Genomic DNA, 15,046 nt, shown 5'->3' with positions numbered 1-15,046 from the left:
AGGCCAGGGAGACCCAGCGGGACCTGTCTCCTCCCCAGAGCGCTCGGGGTTTTCCCACACCACCACCTCTCATGCAGCCCGAAGCATCTGCAGGCGTGTGGGACCCGCAGCGAGCCTGGAGACCAGAGGCAACGGCGAGCACAGTGCACCGTGCTGCTGCCCATGCCGTCCCTTGCTCCTCTCCCATCCCCTTCTTGCCCCGCTTTGCCCTGGCACGGCCCACAGGCATCCCCGGGGAGCTCAGAGCTCACTGCTGAGGATGGCCGTCTCCTTCCCACCCGCTGCTGGACGCCGGCACACCCACCTCGCCAAAGGGGTTTTGGCGCGGAGCAGCGGTATGGGCGCTGACATGGTCCTCGGTGCCGACCGGCTTTTCCTGAGGGTAAAAAGCCTGCCGGTGCGAGATTGCCAACCCGGTTACTAGAGCCGCAATGGAAGAACAGCCACGTAAAAAAAAAATCAGGGGCCCAGCCGCGGCCAGGGGATGCGAAATCATGTGTTACCGGCACACAGCCATCTGCAGGAGCCAAAGACCAGGGCGGGTGTTTCATCGGTCCTCCGGCTGCCCTGCGGGCCCTGCCAACGGCCAAGCTCCCAGCCCTGCTCACGCAGTTAGGGCCCTACGGGAAGAAAGGGCATTTTTGCCTCCCCGTGGCAGCTGTAATGTTTAGCAATTACCATGGAGTCCCCCCCGCCCCCACCGCTGGTCTCCGTCAGCCGCAGCCTGGGGGGTGCCACTGGGCGCTGGGGCGGGGACCGCCACGGCTGTGCCCAGGAGGATGCTCTGCACAGCTCCATGTCCCGGTGGAGGAGGAGGAGGAGGGCTCGGGGAGTCGGCTGGCCCCGGCAGCATGGCCCCCCCGGGGCGCCCTCACCCCAGGGGCCCCCATGTCACCTCTCTGTGGCTCCAGGGGATAGAGGTTTCCCTGGGGGGACACAGGGGAGCAGAGCATGCTGCAGCCCCTTCTCGCCTGTTTTTAACCCTGGGCAGCTGGGACGTGCCAGGCTGAGCTGGCACGGCCCCACCTCTGCTCTGCTCTGGGAGGATCTTTGGACTTTGTGCTGATTTTGCTGTTTCCTTTTATTTAGCAGCAGGATTCGCTTTCAATGCATAGGACAACAACCCCCCCCCCCCCCATCTGCTCCGGGCCTTGGCCCTCCCATCCAGCACCCCTCCACCCCTGGGGCAAAGGCGCAGGAGGAGGGACCTGTTGCCCAAGGCACTGGGGAAACGTCCCCTCCACTCCCCGTCCTGCTGGGCACCCCCAGGGCAGCCATGCATGCCCTGCAGTGGATCGCAGCCTGGGCGCTCCTGCTCCACGGTACGTTGGAGGGGCTGGGCTGGGAGGTGGGATGGACTCGCCAGGAGATGACACATCCTGGGACCCCCCCAGGAACCAGGCTGGTCCCAGCATGAAGTACGTAGGGGTGTTTTGCAGCAGTCTGAACCACAACTTTGAGTGAAGCAAAGGTGGGTTTGCCCTTAGGGAGCCAGGGCTGTGCTGTTGCTCCAGCCCCGCTGCCCTAGGGCAGGGGGCCGGGCTGTATGGAGGGGCTAATCCTGCCTGCCTGACCCCAGGGATGAGCTCTGGGGAGGTGACGGGTAAGGAGCAGCTCCCAGGGGCATAGAGACCAGGTGTCCGAGGCCACACCATGCTAAGGGTGACCCATTCCCCCATTGCCCCACGGACCCGAGCCTGGTGCCCTTGGCCCAAGATGAAGAACCTGCCCGCAGACTGCAGCAGTAATGGAGATGGAGAGCTTGGGGAAAGGCAGTGCCGGTGGTGGCACCAGATGCAGAGGAGTGCTGGGGAGAGGCCGGGTCCTGCTGGGGCACATCCCTGGCTGCTGGCCAGGTCCTCCCGCAGCCCCAGCGCCAGGGATGCTCGGGGCTGGCTCCCGCCAACCCCCTCCCCAGCTCCAGGCACGGTGGGCACTAGCTGCGCCTCGTGAGGATCCCACCGCACCCCCTGGGGCCCGTCCTCAGGCATGCCATGGGCGCTGGCCGTGCCCGGGAGCATTTACTTCCTCTTGAGCTAGGTGATGGTGGTGGTTTTCACCCACTATTGGGTTTTCACCCACTATTCCTGGGGCTAGAAACACTGTTTTTTGCAAAAAGCCCCAAAGCTGGGCTGGCTCGGTGTTTGGGACTGAGGACAAGGGTCACAGCTGCCCCGGCACTGGCTCTGGGCTGGAGCAAGGAGCCAGTGGGACCCCGGGCTGCAGCCTGAGGCTCCAGGGTGTCCCCGTGTCCCCAGGCTGTGCCGCAGGCCGGCCACCGCAGGCTGCCTCTGCCAGGAGCGACGTCCGGGACTGCTCCGTGGACCCACCGGTGAGCCCCACTGTGCCCAGCCCTCCCCGTTCCTGGGACACCCAGTGTGGGGTCACTCCCGCCCAGCCCCACCGCTGCAGCTGGTGCCCCCCCCAGCACGTCTCCCCTTGTGCCACCAGTACCTGCCCCCTACGGCCACCAACACAACGGCGCGGCTCGCCGCTCTGCGGGGCACCATGCGAGCCCACGGCATCCATGCCTACATCGTGCCCTCCACGGATGCCCACATGGTAAGGCAGCAGCCTGCCTGTGCCCCCGGGGACAGGCTCCCTGGCCGGTGCCCACGGCCACCTCTCACGGCTCCATCCCCGGCTCCAGAGCGAGTACATCGCCGAGCGGGATTCCCGGCTGGGCTGGCTGACCGGCTTCACCGGCTCTGCAGGTGAGAGCATCCTCACCGCCCCGGGGTCCCTGCTCGGGGGGCCAGCACCTGGCTGCCTGCTGGTCCTCATCCTTGGGGATCCTCAAGGCAGGGCATGGTCCACACAGGGTGTGGGGCTGGGGGTCCCTGGGGGTCCCCGCCAGCTGCCTGGAGAGGGTGGAGAGGTGACGCCTGAGTCCCCACTCCTGTCCCAGGCACCGGCGTGGTGACGCAGGACAAGGCTGCCCTGTGGACCGACAGCCGCTACTGGACCCAGGCAGAGCGGCAGCTGGACTGCAACTGGGAGCTGCAGAGGACAAGTCAGTGGGGGGCAGGCTGGGGCGCTGCTGCATCCCCCTGCCCCCAGGACACCCCCCCCTAGCCCCAGCCTCATCTGGGCTCAGCATGGGCCGGGATGTGGTTCGTCCTCGCGGTGCCACCCAGCTCTCTCCTGCAGCCTGGATCGAGTCCATCGGGCTGTGGATCCTGGAGGCGGTTCCTGTGGGGGGGAACATCAGCTTGGACCCCTTCCTCTTCTCCATCGGTAGGGTTGGCCATCACATGGGGTGACCCTGCCTGACGTGAGGGCAGCTCCCGGGTGTGGATTTACCAGGTGCCCCCAACCGCGGGCTGCTTCCCCCCCTCAGACACCTGGAACAGCTACAGCCGGGCTCTGCACGGCTCTGGCAGGACTCTGCTCCCCATCGAGACCAACCTTGTGGATCAAGTGTGGGGTGACCAGAGACCCCCTCCAGCCTCCAGCGAGATCTACAGCCTCCCACCAGCATTCACGGGTACGACTGCCGTCCTCCCTGAGGCTGCTGGGCGGATGCTCGCCCACAGCAGCCCCCAGCCCGGGGGGGCCGTGGTGGTCCCTGAGCTGAGCCAGCCGCTCGCTCCCCTCCCAGGAAGCAGCTGGCAGGAGAAGGTGGCTGGGATCCGGCAGCAGATGGAGCAGCACGTTCGACGCCCCACAGCCGTGCTGCTGTCAGGGCTGGAGGAGACGGCCTGTGAGTAGCCGCAGCACCGTGGTGGGTGCGGTGGTGGGTGCCGCGGGCTCCGAGCCCTGGGGGTGAGAGGGCAGCTGGCGGGCGCAGGCTCGGAGGTCTCGTTCCCGGCAGGGCTCTTCAATCTCCGCGGAGACGACATCCCCTACAACCCTGTCTTCTACGCCTACACCCTGCTGACCAACACTACCATAAGGTGGGCAGCACATCCGTGCGGGCACGGGGCACAGACAGGGATCAGCACCCACCCCCCGCTTCCTTTCCAGGGCCAGCACTCACGGGACCCTCCCCTGGGCCAGCTGCCCCCTTCCCCAGAGCCCACCGCGTCCTGCAGTGCCCAGCCCCATTGCGTGTCCCCTCCAAGCCCCACATCTTTCCCAGGTCCAGCCCCCTCCCTCCCAGCACAACCTAGGGTGCAGCCCCCCCACTCCCAGCCCACCCTGGGGTGCAGCACCCTTCCTTCCAGCACAGCCTGAGGCCGACCCCCGTTCCCAGCCCAGCATCCCCCCAGCCAGCCCCCAGCCCCCTCCTCTTCACCGGCATGCCCCGCATGGCCGAGCTCGGGGGGCGGGGGGAACCAAAGGCAGCAGGCCGACCCCACGGCTGTGCCCACCCCATCCCGCATCCTTCCCCAGCCTGTTCGTGAACGAGACGCGGCTGGCGGCGGCGGCGCGGCAGTCCCTGCAGGCAGGGTGCCCGGGGCCGCTGTGCGTGGAGCTGCGGGAGTACGGGCAGGCACGCACCCACCTCCGCCACTACGCCCAGGGCAACGTCACCATCTGGCTGGGCACCGAGTACACTACCTACGGCCTCTACAGCGTCATCCCCCAGGTGGGGCACCGCTGTGCGCCAGCGCTGGCACCCGTGCCACTGAGCTCGGCCGTGGGTGACGTGGGTCCTGACGGGCTCAGGGACGGCCCCATGCCACCGAGCCGCGGGGGCGCAGGATGCGCCGCGGCCGTCCCTGAGGCATGAGGGGGCGGGTGACCGTGCCCGGCCGTGCCACCCCCAGCCTGCCCTTGCAGGAGAAGCTGCTGGAGGACAGCTACTCCCCTGTCATGCTGGCCAAGGCTGTGAAAAACACGAAGGAGCAGAAGCTGCTGCGAGCTGCTCACGTAAGGGCTGTCCCCATCCCCGCAGCCCCAAGCAGAAGTTGGGGGGCAGCCAGGGGAAGCGGGGTGCTGATGCACCCCTCCTCTGATGCTGCTGGGCCACCCCCAGGTTCGGGATGCAGTGGCTGTCATCCAGTACCTGCTGTGGCTGGAGAAGATGGTCCCACAGGGGCAGGTGGATGAGTTTTCGGGGGCACAGCACATCGACACACTCCGCCAGTCAGTGCTGCCACCGCGGCTGCCCCCCCCCCAACACCCGGTGTAGGGCAGCCGGGGACCCCCAGCATCTCCCCCCCTGCTGCCTTCCAGGGCCCAGGAGCACAGCCGTGGGCCCAGCTTCCAGTCCATCTCCGCCAGCGGGCTCAACGCGGCGCTGGCCCACTACAGGTGCGGCTCAGCCTCGGTCGGGGCCGGGGGTGCCAGGGCTGGCAGCGGCAGTGGGAGGTGGGCAGCTGGAGGCTGGGATCGGGCTCTGACCCCCCCCTCCCCTCACAGCCCCTCCAACGGGAGCAGCCGGAAGCTGTCTGTGAACGAGATGTACCTTTCGGACACCGGAGGGCAATATCTGTGCGTAGCCCTTAACGTGCACGGGCCCCCCCCCTCATCCCCTCCCCATGCCCCCAGCACAGGGTGGTGGCAGGGGGCCCCAAAGCCAGCGCTGGGGCTGCATCGCCCCCGTTCACGTCCCCCCTTTGCAGGGACGGGACGACAGACATCACGAGGACGGTGCACTGGGGTGTGCCAACCCCACTCCAGAAGGTACCAGCCCCTCCCATGCCAGCCAGCACCCCCCTGCAGTGCCAAGCACCCCCCTGTGGCACTCAACACCAAGGTCCCAGCCAGGGCTGGATATGTCGGGGGGGGGGGGCGTCTGGGCACCGCCACGCTCAGCCCCTCCGCCATGCCCCTTATAGGAAGCCTACACCCGTGTGCTGATGGGCAACATCGACCTGTCCCGCCTCGTCTTCCCACCCAACACAGCAGGTGGGTGCTGAGCCAGGCGTCGGGCAGCCCGGCCCTGCCCAGGCCCCCCGGGCATGTGGACGAGGAAGGCAGGGGGGACCCTCACCAGCTCACTGGCCCCCATCCCGCCTCGTCATTCTCCAGGGAGAGTGGTGGAGTCCTTCGCCCGCCGGGCACTCTGGGATGTGGGACTCAACTACGGCCACGGGACCGGCCATGGCATCGGCAACTTCCTCTCGGTCCACGAGTGTAAGTGCTGCGGCACCGGCACCAGCGCACCCATGGTCCTTGACAGCGTGGCCACGTGGTCCTTGCTGGGATGGCCCCATGGTTCTTGCTGTGATGGCCACATGGTTTTTGCCGGAGTGACACCCTGGTCCTTGTCAGGGTGTCCCTGCAGCACATGCCATCCCCAGGAGCTGTAACCCACCCCATGTCCCCTGCAGGGCCCGTGGGCTTCCAGTCCAACAACGTGCCACTGATGGCCGGCATGTTCACCTCCATCGGTACGCGCGCCCACCGCTCTGGCCAGTGCCTCGGGCTCTCAGGGATGTCCCTGAGGCGCAGAACCCGGCCAGAGGAGTAGGCGTTCAGCTCTCGGCCCCACTCAGGAGCCAGATACGGCCCCTCTGGGGTGGGATGGGCTGGGGGAGTTGCTGGGGCTCGGGACTTACCAGGTGCCTTCCCCGGCCCCCAGAGCCAGGGTACTACCGGGATGGCGAATTTGGGATCCGCATCGAGGACGTCGCCCTCGTGGTGGAGGCGCAGACTGAGGTAGCGCAATGGGGCTGGGCTGGCAGGGGTGGCACAGCACCGGGGGGGGCTGCACCAAGCCAGGAGTGGGGGCACCCCCCCGGCTGTGGCGGGGGGCACCCAACGCCACCTCTCTGCGGCAGCACCAGACTGGGGAGAAGCCCTTCCTGACCTTTGAGGTGGTGTCCCTGGTGCCTTACGACCGCAACCTCATTGACCTCAGACTCCTGTCACCGGAGCAGGTACGGGGTGCTCGGGGCTGGGGGGCAGAGCAGGGACATGGGGCCAGTGCGTGGGGCTGGGGTACGGGGAGAGTGAATGGGGCACGGGGATGGATGTAGCGGGAAACCAGGACCATGGCATGAGGTCAGGGCGGGTAAATGGGGCCGGGGCAGGGATGGATGTGTGGACGGAGAGGGGCAACAGCGTCTGCGGATGGGACCAGTGATCAGGGTGTGGGGTAGCTGGATAGGGTGGGCCAATGGGGGCAAGGGGGGTGCAGGCGGTGGGGGAGGGCAGGCGGCCGGGGCAGCCCCCCCCTCAGTCCCCCGCGGTGCCTGGCTGCAGATCCGGTACCTGAACGCCTATTACGAGACCATCCGGGCGCGTGTGGGGCCAGAGCTGCAGCGGCAGCAGCTGGAGGAGGCGTACCGCTGGCTGCAGAGGAGCACCGAGCCCTTCCCGCTGGGCAGCACCGCCACCTCTGCCACCGCCACCCTGGGCACGCTGGCCCTCGCCTCCCTCCTCTCCGCGCTGCTCACTGGGCTGCAGGCCTGATCCTGCGGCAGTCGGCCCCGCGCCAGCGCCCTCCCTGCCGCGGCCGTTTCTTCTCCCCGCCACTCACTTCCTTTTTTTTTTTGTTTTCCATTTGCTTGTTTGTGATTAAACATCAGCAACACCAGCGGGTGCCCGCACGCTGCTGTGCCCTGCTGCGGCAGCCTGGTGTGCTGCCAGCCTGCTTACCGCCTTGCTGGCTGGTGTGGGGCTGGGGTCTGGCCCCACGTGGCCCCCGGCCCCACACGTGTCACCCAGCCTGTGCCGTCTGCCCTGCCCTGGGGCAGCCAAGTCAGCACCAGCGTCGAGGAAGCAGTTTCAGGATAGATTTTAATTCTTGGGAGCAGAGATGGGGGAACCAGAGCAAGAGGGTGCAAGGGAGCCAGCCCGACCGGGGCCATCCCCACTGCCCTGAGGGTGCCGGTGGCAGGGTGCCAATGCGCACGTCCCACCTGGGCTCGATGCCCAGCCAGGAGGACCTGTGGATGCAGGGGACATCCCGGACCAAGCGTCACACGGAGGGCTTGGCCATCATGTGCTGGCAGGGAGAATGAGTGGGCACGGCGGAGGGGTTGGGGACCTTCATCCTTTGCATGGCGGGGATGCGGTGCCCACCAGCAGCACCACCGAGGGGCAGCAGCATCGCGGAGGGTTGGCAGGGTGCAGGCAGGCATCCCCGCCCCGGGGGCCCAGGGCAAGGCAGCAGCTTCGTGGAGGGTTTCCTTCCTCCTGCCCCAGCCTGCGCACCCGCCAGCCACCCCGAGCTGCGCCGCTGCAAGCACCTCTCATGTGACCGCCGGCTTCCTGTGCGCTTCCCGGCCTCGGTGCCGGTGCTTCGGTACGTGCCGTGCCAGGCGCTGCCCGAACACTGCACCCTTGCCACCGGGCCCCAGCACCATGCTGCGCCGCAAGCCCTCCAACGCCAGCGAGAAGGAGCCGGGACACAGGAAGGTGAGCGCTGGCGGCGCCCGGCTGCCCTCGGCACCTGCGGGTGTCCCCGTGCGCCCAGCGCTGGCCGAGCCCCGGCTGCCCACGGGATGTTGAGCAGGGAGCACCGGTGTTGGGGGGGGGGGGCTGGGGCAGCCGTGGGGCAGAGCCCCGCGGGGCCTGGGGGCAGCACCGCCAGCAGTCAGTCCCTGCCACTACCGGCCACCGTGGCCTTGACGGTGCGTGGCCCAGGCCTTGTCCCACGCCCTGCTCCCGCTCTGGCTTGCAGCCTGGTGGGATGGGCAGCCAGGATGCACAGACCCCCGGGGTCAGCATGGGTGCAAGCTGGGGTGCCGGTGGGACCCGTGGGGCTCTGCTGGGTGGGGGGGGGGGGCAGTGGCTCCCCCTCCCCACAGTGTGGGCGGACACCTGCCGTTTCCTGCCACGGCGGAGGGGGACGGCCGCGATGCCAGGCGCACAGCTCCCAGCCCGGCCCGCGCAGCAAGGTGTCTGCGGTCGAGGCAGCGCGAGGCTGCAGCTCCGTCACATGTGTCGGCCGCTTCCTCCGGCAGCACCGCACCGAGTGCTGGCAGCCACCGGTAGCACCAGCTACCAGCACCGCGGCCTCCCGAGAGCCCCCCGGGACAGCAGGGCCATGCGCCACCCCACGCCACTCCACATGGAGGGCTGCAGCCAGCGGTGGGGGCCACGACCGGCTCCCCCCCGACCTCAGCTCTCGCCAGGCCCCAGTGGGCTGCTTTCTGCAACAGCGAGTCACCGAGGGGAGCAGGGGGACAGCGCCTGGCGCTGCGGTCCTCCCACGGCGGGCAGACGTCCCGGCAGAGCTACACGCCATGGCGGCTCCTCCGTGCTGGGAAGCTCCCGGGGGAAATCTGGGTGAAGCTCCCCCTCCCTCTGCCCGGGGGTGGCCCAGCGAGCCCGGCAGGCCCCGGCGGGCATCCCCTGCCCTTGCCCAGCCGCAGCTCTCACTTCCCTCTCGCTGCCGCAGCTCCACGGGGGGGGGGGGGGGGGGGCGGCTGCCACAGCTCCACAGCCCCCCGCTGCCAGGCTTTCCGCAGCTGCTCTCGCACCCCCGGCTCCTCCAGCCCCCGGGCAGCGGCTGATGCCGCAGCTTTCCCGGCTCGGGGGGGGCGGGGGCACAGGGCACAAAGTTGTTTTGTCTGAAGGGTGCAGGGGGAGACCCGAGGGGTTCAAGTCACCCAGGTCTGGTGGGGTTCAGGGGTGCTGGGGCCAGAGTGGGGCAAACCACCAGCATCTCCTCTGCACAGATGCACCAGCTGGGCTGGTCCTGCGAAGTAAAGCCACAGCGGGGATGGAGCCAGGTTTCCCTCATCCAAGCCAGCCCTCTATAAGAAAATGGTAAAAACAAGTAATAAAGGATGCTCAGTCGAGTCGATAAAAAGGAGAAGGAGGAGGGGAAGGCGCGGGGCCGTGTCTGAGCAGGGCCTCGGCTGCCTCCAGCGCAAGCAGGAGCCTGGGGCGGGCAGAGTGACTCGAGAAAGGAAATTGCTGCGTTTGTGGTCGAGCAAGGCTGAGCACCGCGGTGTGCGCTCCAAGCGCGCCGGCAGCCGGGAGCTGAGCTCGCCCAGCCCCGGCACGTGAGCCGGCTCCCTTGGCAGTGCTGGTGCTGGGCATCCAGGGATGAGGGAGACCCAGGACCTTGTGGCCATGCGGGGACCCCAGCTGGCCGGCAATGAGGGTGCTCCCGGCATGGGGAACCCCTTCCCACGTGGGACAGGCACCCGAGGACACAGAGAGGAGGGAAGGAGAGCCAGGGAGGCAGGCAGGGGGGACACAGTGAAGACTGGAAGAGGCAATGATGGAGGGTTGCACCAGGACTGAGATCCAAAGCCCGCTTCGGTGGCTTTGGCACAAAGCCGTGACTGAGCTTGCTGGCGATGCCGGCAGGGGAGGTGCTCTCCGGGCTGTGGGATGATGCTGGCAGGCAGAAAACGTGGGCAACTTTCGGGATTGGAGCTGAACATGAGGGCAGCAGCACGGGCACGGCAGCACTCGCTCTCAGCCACTGAAAACAGCCTTTAGCTGTCAGACACGCACAGGGAAGGGAGGGAGGGACCGACTGCAGGAGCAGGACTGAGCACGAGGCGGGTCCCACCCCGCTCTCGTTCCCAAAATACCTGGCTCTGGGGGGCTGGGCCAGCGCAGCATGCCCACGTTTGGGTGCTGAGTGGAGCGGCTGCGTTGCAGAGCCCCTGTGTTTCCCCAGCAAGTGCCCAGCCCGTGTGCCACGACAGCAGTGCAGCGTGGTCCTGGGCTGCTCCCAGCTCGGCAGTGCCAGGCTCAGCGCCGGAGCACCCGCCGCGGGTGCCGGAGCAGGGGCTCTCAGGGCTGCTCAGTCCTCAGCAGCACCGCGCAGCACCGCGCTGCGCAGCCCCTGCCCTGGGAACGCCGTGCCAAGCGGCTGCGCATGGACCGAGAGCAATGCCAGGTCTCTGCATCCCAGGTCCCGGGGGGCTCACAACACACGGCGGCTCTTGGGGGCGGGGGCAGGAAGGGTGAGGCTGTGCCAGCCAAAAAACTCTTCAAGCACCCGGCATCACCCTGGGCAAGCCAGAGCAGTCCGAGGGGCCCGGCTGCCGGAGGGGAGGGTGGGAGCTGGGGCCGGGGGGGGAGGGGGGGGTGCGCAGGGAGAAGCCCTCACACGTTTCCGTCTGCCCCAGCTCTCCCTCCAGCGCTCCAGCAGCTTCAAGGACTTCGCCAAGTCCAAAGTCAGCTCCCCCGTGCTGAGTGAGAAGGAGTTCAGCCTGGAGGAGAACGTGAGTGCCCGGCCCCCTGCGGGGCTGCAGCACCCCCTGCCACGTCCCGCTCCCCTGGGACCACCTTCCCGCAGGGCACAGCCCTTTTCAGAGCCTGTTTCCCCAAACTCCTGGTCCTACTGGTGGCCCACGTGCTGTGGGGCAGCCCCAGGGGTTCCAGCACCAGCAGGATTCACTCTCCATCCCTCTGCCAGATCCCCGAGGATGAGTCCAGCAGCACCGGCCCCGATGATGCTGCACGGAGCAGCGGGATGAAGCTGGGCAAGAAGTGGCGGGCTGTCATCTCCCGCACCATGAACCGCAAGATGGGCAGGTTGGCCGTGAAAGCCCTGGCCGAGGGGAAGGTGAGTGGGGGCCCTGGGCAGGTGGGGGAAGCTCCCCCTCCCTTGGCCTGATCCTGGTCCCCCCAGCAGGGAGACGCGGAGGAGGATGGGTCCTTGTGCCCCCTGTCCCCAGCCAGCAGCACGGAAGAGCCGAGCCACGAAAAGGTACCCCTGTCTTACCTGGAGATGGAGGAAGACGGGCACCCATCCATCAGCCGCCAGCTGTCCAGCGGTGAGCCTGGCCCCGGCAGGACCCCGGCCCCTCACCCCACAGCCGGGCACATCCTGACCTCCCTACCCTCCACAGGCAGCGAAGTTTCCAGCCCCAGCCCTGGGGGCAGCAACCGGGACAGCCTGCGGCTGGAGGAGAGCGGTCCAGCCTACACCGGCCCCTTCTGCGGCCGGGCCCGCGTCCACACCGACTTCACACCCAGCCCTTACGACAAGGACTCGCTGAAGCTGCGGGTGAGCCACACCACGGCCAGCCCGGAGCTGGGGAGAGCGGGGGCGAAGGGCAGGACCGGGGTGTGGGTCCTGGGGAGGGAGGGTGGCTGGGGAACACCCAGGAGGAGGGTGTCCCCAGCCCTTCCCCGAGCCTGCGCCCACCTCCACCCCCATCTCCCTTGGCCCAGAAAGGGGACGTCATCGGCATCATCGAGAAGCTGCCCATGGGCACCTGGACCGGGCTGCTCAATAACAGGGTGGGCTCCTTCAAGTTCATCTACGTGGACGTCATCCCCGAGGAGATGGCCCCTGCCCGCAAGAGCCGGGGCTCCAGCAAGAGCAAGCGGCTCAAGCCCAAGACCCTCCATGAGCTGCTGGAGCGCATCAACCTGCAGGTAAGGGACGGGGGCCTGTGGGGGGACAGCGGCACGCAGCACGAGCCCAGGGTGCCAGCAGCAGGACCACCCTCCCCTCTGCTCCCCAGCAGCCGTTCGTTATCCCCCATCCCCGTGGGTGCCTCCACCTCGTGCCTGAGCACCACCGGGGGGGGCAGAGGGGACACACGGGGCTTTTCTGGGTGATGCTCGGGCGAGTGCCCGCCGTGGACCTGCGCCGAGGCGGGAGCCACGTGGCTAGCACTGAGGGCCAGGCGGAGAGAGCTGGGGGAGCCGTGCCGCGCACCGCTCACCCCTCCGCCACGCTGCCTGCCGCCCTCCCGCCCCAGGAGCACACCTCCACCCTGCTGCTGAACGGCTACCAGACCCTGGAGGACTTCAAGGAGCTGCGGGAGACCCACCTCAACGAGCTGAACATCACGGACCCCCAGCACCGCGCCAAGCTGCTCACGGCTGCCGAGCTCCTCCTGGATTATGACAGTAAGAACCGGGGGGAGGGGGGGGGACACCCCCCAGACTGCCCATGGCCCCCGCGCCGGGCAGTCCCAGCAGCAGCCTCGCTGCCCGCCAACGCCTCGTCCTGTCTCCCAGCAGCGAGCGAGCCGGAGGAAGGCGACAGCTCCGAAGCCCAGCCTTCACCCTCGGAGCCCAAGGGGGACATTCCCCGGGACTCGGGCTGCTTCGAGGGATCAGAGACCCTAGATGGCAGCCGGGATGAGGCCGAGCTGGGGGGTCCCGAGGGGCAGCTGCGGGCTCTCTCCCTGGCAGAGTCCTCCTGAGCCCGCCCTGCCTGCCAGCACTGCCCCGCCGATGGGCGCAGCCCGCAGCCGCTTCCTGCTCTGGCCCTGGCAGCAGCTCCGGACTGGAGGGGACGGCTGCTCGCGGGGGAAGCAGGTGAGCCCCGGCAGCGGGACCCCACGGCCCCGGCACAGGCCCCCTGCGCTGCAGGCGGGCGCTGCGTGGCTGCAGGCAGCTCAGCCCTCGGTCCCCCGAGGCTGCCCCCAGGACATTTTGCACTGCGCTGCCTTGCACTGCTGCCCCGACGTGGGTGCTCCAGGGATTCGCCGAGATGCCGCAGGCCTGGATTCCCTCTCCCGGGTTTGCCCCACTTTATCCACAGCTTTAAGAGCTCCTCCCAGAGCCCTTGCCCGCTGGGCTGAGTGCACGGGAGCCTGCAAGGACAGGGAGGCCTGCGGCAGGCAGGGACAGAGCAAACCCAGCGCTGAGCAGCCGTGTGCGAGAGCTCAGAGGTCCCACCGAGCCCAGCTCCTCATCGGCAGGGAGGGCACCCGTGCTGCCTTCCTCCAGCATCTTCCTCGCAGAGCCAGGGCAGGCAGGGAAAGGTTTGCTGGAAAGTTTGGGTTGCGGGAGGAGAGGTTCAGCGGAGCTGAGAGCAGCCCAGCAAGGGCACCGCGAGCCCCCTCCCTCGGCTCAAGGGGAGCCCCAAAGGCTGCCTGCAGCTTGCCACCAAACCTGGTCCAGGGGGGCTATGAGAAGGCCTGCCCACAGGCAGATGGGCTCGGCGGGGTGACAGCCCCTTCCAGACTGCCAGATCCCCCCAAAGCACCAGCTGCCCCAAGCACCCCCCGGGAAGGGGCAGGGGAGCTGCAGCCCAGCCAGGGCCCCGCAGAGCCTCCCTGCGTGGGCAGGAGCCGAGGCAGGGGCAGGCAAGGGAAGGCATCCGTATGGGAGCATGGGGCAGCCCGTAACAAACAAAGAGGCTGGTCCCCGGCTCGGGGTACTTACCCCAGCCCCCTTCAGCCCGGCTCTTGCTGCGGCACACGACCAGCTCCAGCTCCTGCGCTGCAGCATCGGCCTTTGGGCACCCAGTCTGTTCCTTTGCGCTCGATCCCAATAAAAGCGTGCAAGTCCGTTTCACTCCGGCCTCCAGCCTGCTTCCTACCTGCCAGGAAGGCTCTGGGAGGGAGCTGGGGAAGGGAGCAGTATCTGCAGGTAACTGAAAGCTTCCCAGGACGCTCCCCGGCTGCACCCGCCGGGATTTGTCGCTGCTCAGCCTGGGCTGCAACACCTGCGCACCGAGACACCCCCCCCCTTCACCCGCCGTTGGGGGACAGCAGGACACAAGTAAGACAACGCAGATAAGACACCCTGGAAGCGCGAGATGTAGAGGCTGGAAAGCCACGGGGAAGGGGAAAGAGGCAGCCGGCCTGGGGAGGCACAGAGGCAGAGGCTACAGCCCAGCCATTTTTCAAACCAATTAAGTTTCCTTCATTGTTTTAAAATTAAAAAGAAGAAGAAAAAAAAAAAAAAAAAAGAAACCCCAACCCTCGCCCTACCCCCACTTCCTTCACGGAGAACCTGAACAGAGCAGACAGGAACCACAGGTGCAGGCAGCATCCGTGACGGCCCCAGCGGGCAGCACTCGACACACCGCGTTAGAAAATAGATTAGTAAAACCAAAAAATACACTTTTTCACGACGAGTTTGAGATTTGGTCAGTAGCGTGTTGGGGCGGGTGGGAGAGGAGGGGCGGCTCCCACCGCTGGCGGGGTGTGCGTGGGGCCAGGTGCAGCAACCCCGGGGCTGGTCCCAGGACCCCCCCCCTGCCCCGGGGGGCCGGGCCGGGTCTGGCTGCAGGGTGGCAGCGGCTGCGAGCTGGGCAGCCCCGGCCCCGCTGGCAGTGGGCGGCCAGGGCTCCTTCCCTGGTAAGCGCCAGCAGGGAGCAGCTGAAGGCAGCTGCGGGGCAACCGTGAAGCCGCTGCCGGAGCCCAGGGTGGCAGGTCTGCCCTCTCACCCGGGAGAGGAGACCCTGGCACTACCGGAGAGGGGGCAGCACCGGTCGCCATGTTAATACCACTTCACCCGCTGCCAGGCACGGCCCAGGTCAACACTGCGA

The 15,046-nt window shown here is 67.8% G+C and overlaps 2 protein-coding genes across 3 annotated transcripts; both read left to right on the top strand.

Moving 5' to 3' along the window:
• Positions 1 to 1,154: 1,154 nt before the first annotated feature.
• XPNPEP2 (X-prolyl aminopeptidase 2) lies at positions 1,155 to 7,430 on the top strand. Its single transcript, XM_076347685.1, has 21 exons — positions 1,155 to 1,322; positions 2,259 to 2,332; positions 2,452 to 2,562; positions 2,651 to 2,714; positions 2,909 to 3,013; positions 3,151 to 3,237; positions 3,341 to 3,487; positions 3,602 to 3,703; positions 3,815 to 3,896; positions 4,336 to 4,531; positions 4,726 to 4,815; positions 4,922 to 5,031; positions 5,122 to 5,199; positions 5,308 to 5,379; positions 5,511 to 5,571; positions 5,727 to 5,796; positions 5,920 to 6,024; positions 6,222 to 6,281; positions 6,473 to 6,549; positions 6,672 to 6,770; positions 7,096 to 7,430. Exons 1-21 carry the CDS (start codon positions 1,277 to 1,279, stop codon positions 7,303 to 7,305), a joined length of 2,046 nt encoding a protein of 681 aa, XP_076203800.1. The 5' UTR covers positions 1,155 to 1,276; the 3' UTR covers positions 7,306 to 7,430.
• Positions 7,431 to 8,125: 695 nt separating this feature from the next.
• Positions 8,126 to 14,067, top strand: SASH3 (SAM and SH3 domain containing 3). Of its 2 annotated transcripts, none has more exons than XM_076347561.1 (8): positions 8,126 to 8,253; positions 10,932 to 11,027; positions 11,222 to 11,371; positions 11,438 to 11,582; positions 11,658 to 11,815; positions 11,983 to 12,189; positions 12,519 to 12,669; positions 12,784 to 14,067. In XM_076347561.1, the coding sequence occupies exons 1-8, from the start codon at positions 8,200 to 8,202 to the stop codon at positions 12,966 to 12,968; spliced, it is 1,146 nt and encodes a 381-aa protein (XP_076203676.1). In that variant the 5' UTR covers positions 8,126 to 8,199; the 3' UTR covers positions 12,969 to 14,067. The 2 variants fall into 2 exon arrangements, with proteins under 2 accessions (XP_076203676.1, XP_076203675.1); XM_076347560.1 differs by having other exon boundaries at positions 12,781 to 14,067.
• Positions 14,068 to 15,046: the final 979 nt, after the last annotated feature.

The sequence above is a fragment of the Aptenodytes patagonicus genome, chromosome 9, assembly GCF_965638725.1.
Source record: "Aptenodytes patagonicus chromosome 9, bAptPat1.pri.cur, whole genome shotgun sequence".
In the NCBI taxonomy this organism is placed as follows: Eukaryota; Metazoa; Chordata; class Aves; order Sphenisciformes; family Spheniscidae; genus Aptenodytes; species Aptenodytes patagonicus.
The sequence above is the reverse complement of the archived record's forward strand: the minus strand, read 5'-3'. Positions and strand labels throughout refer to the sequence as shown.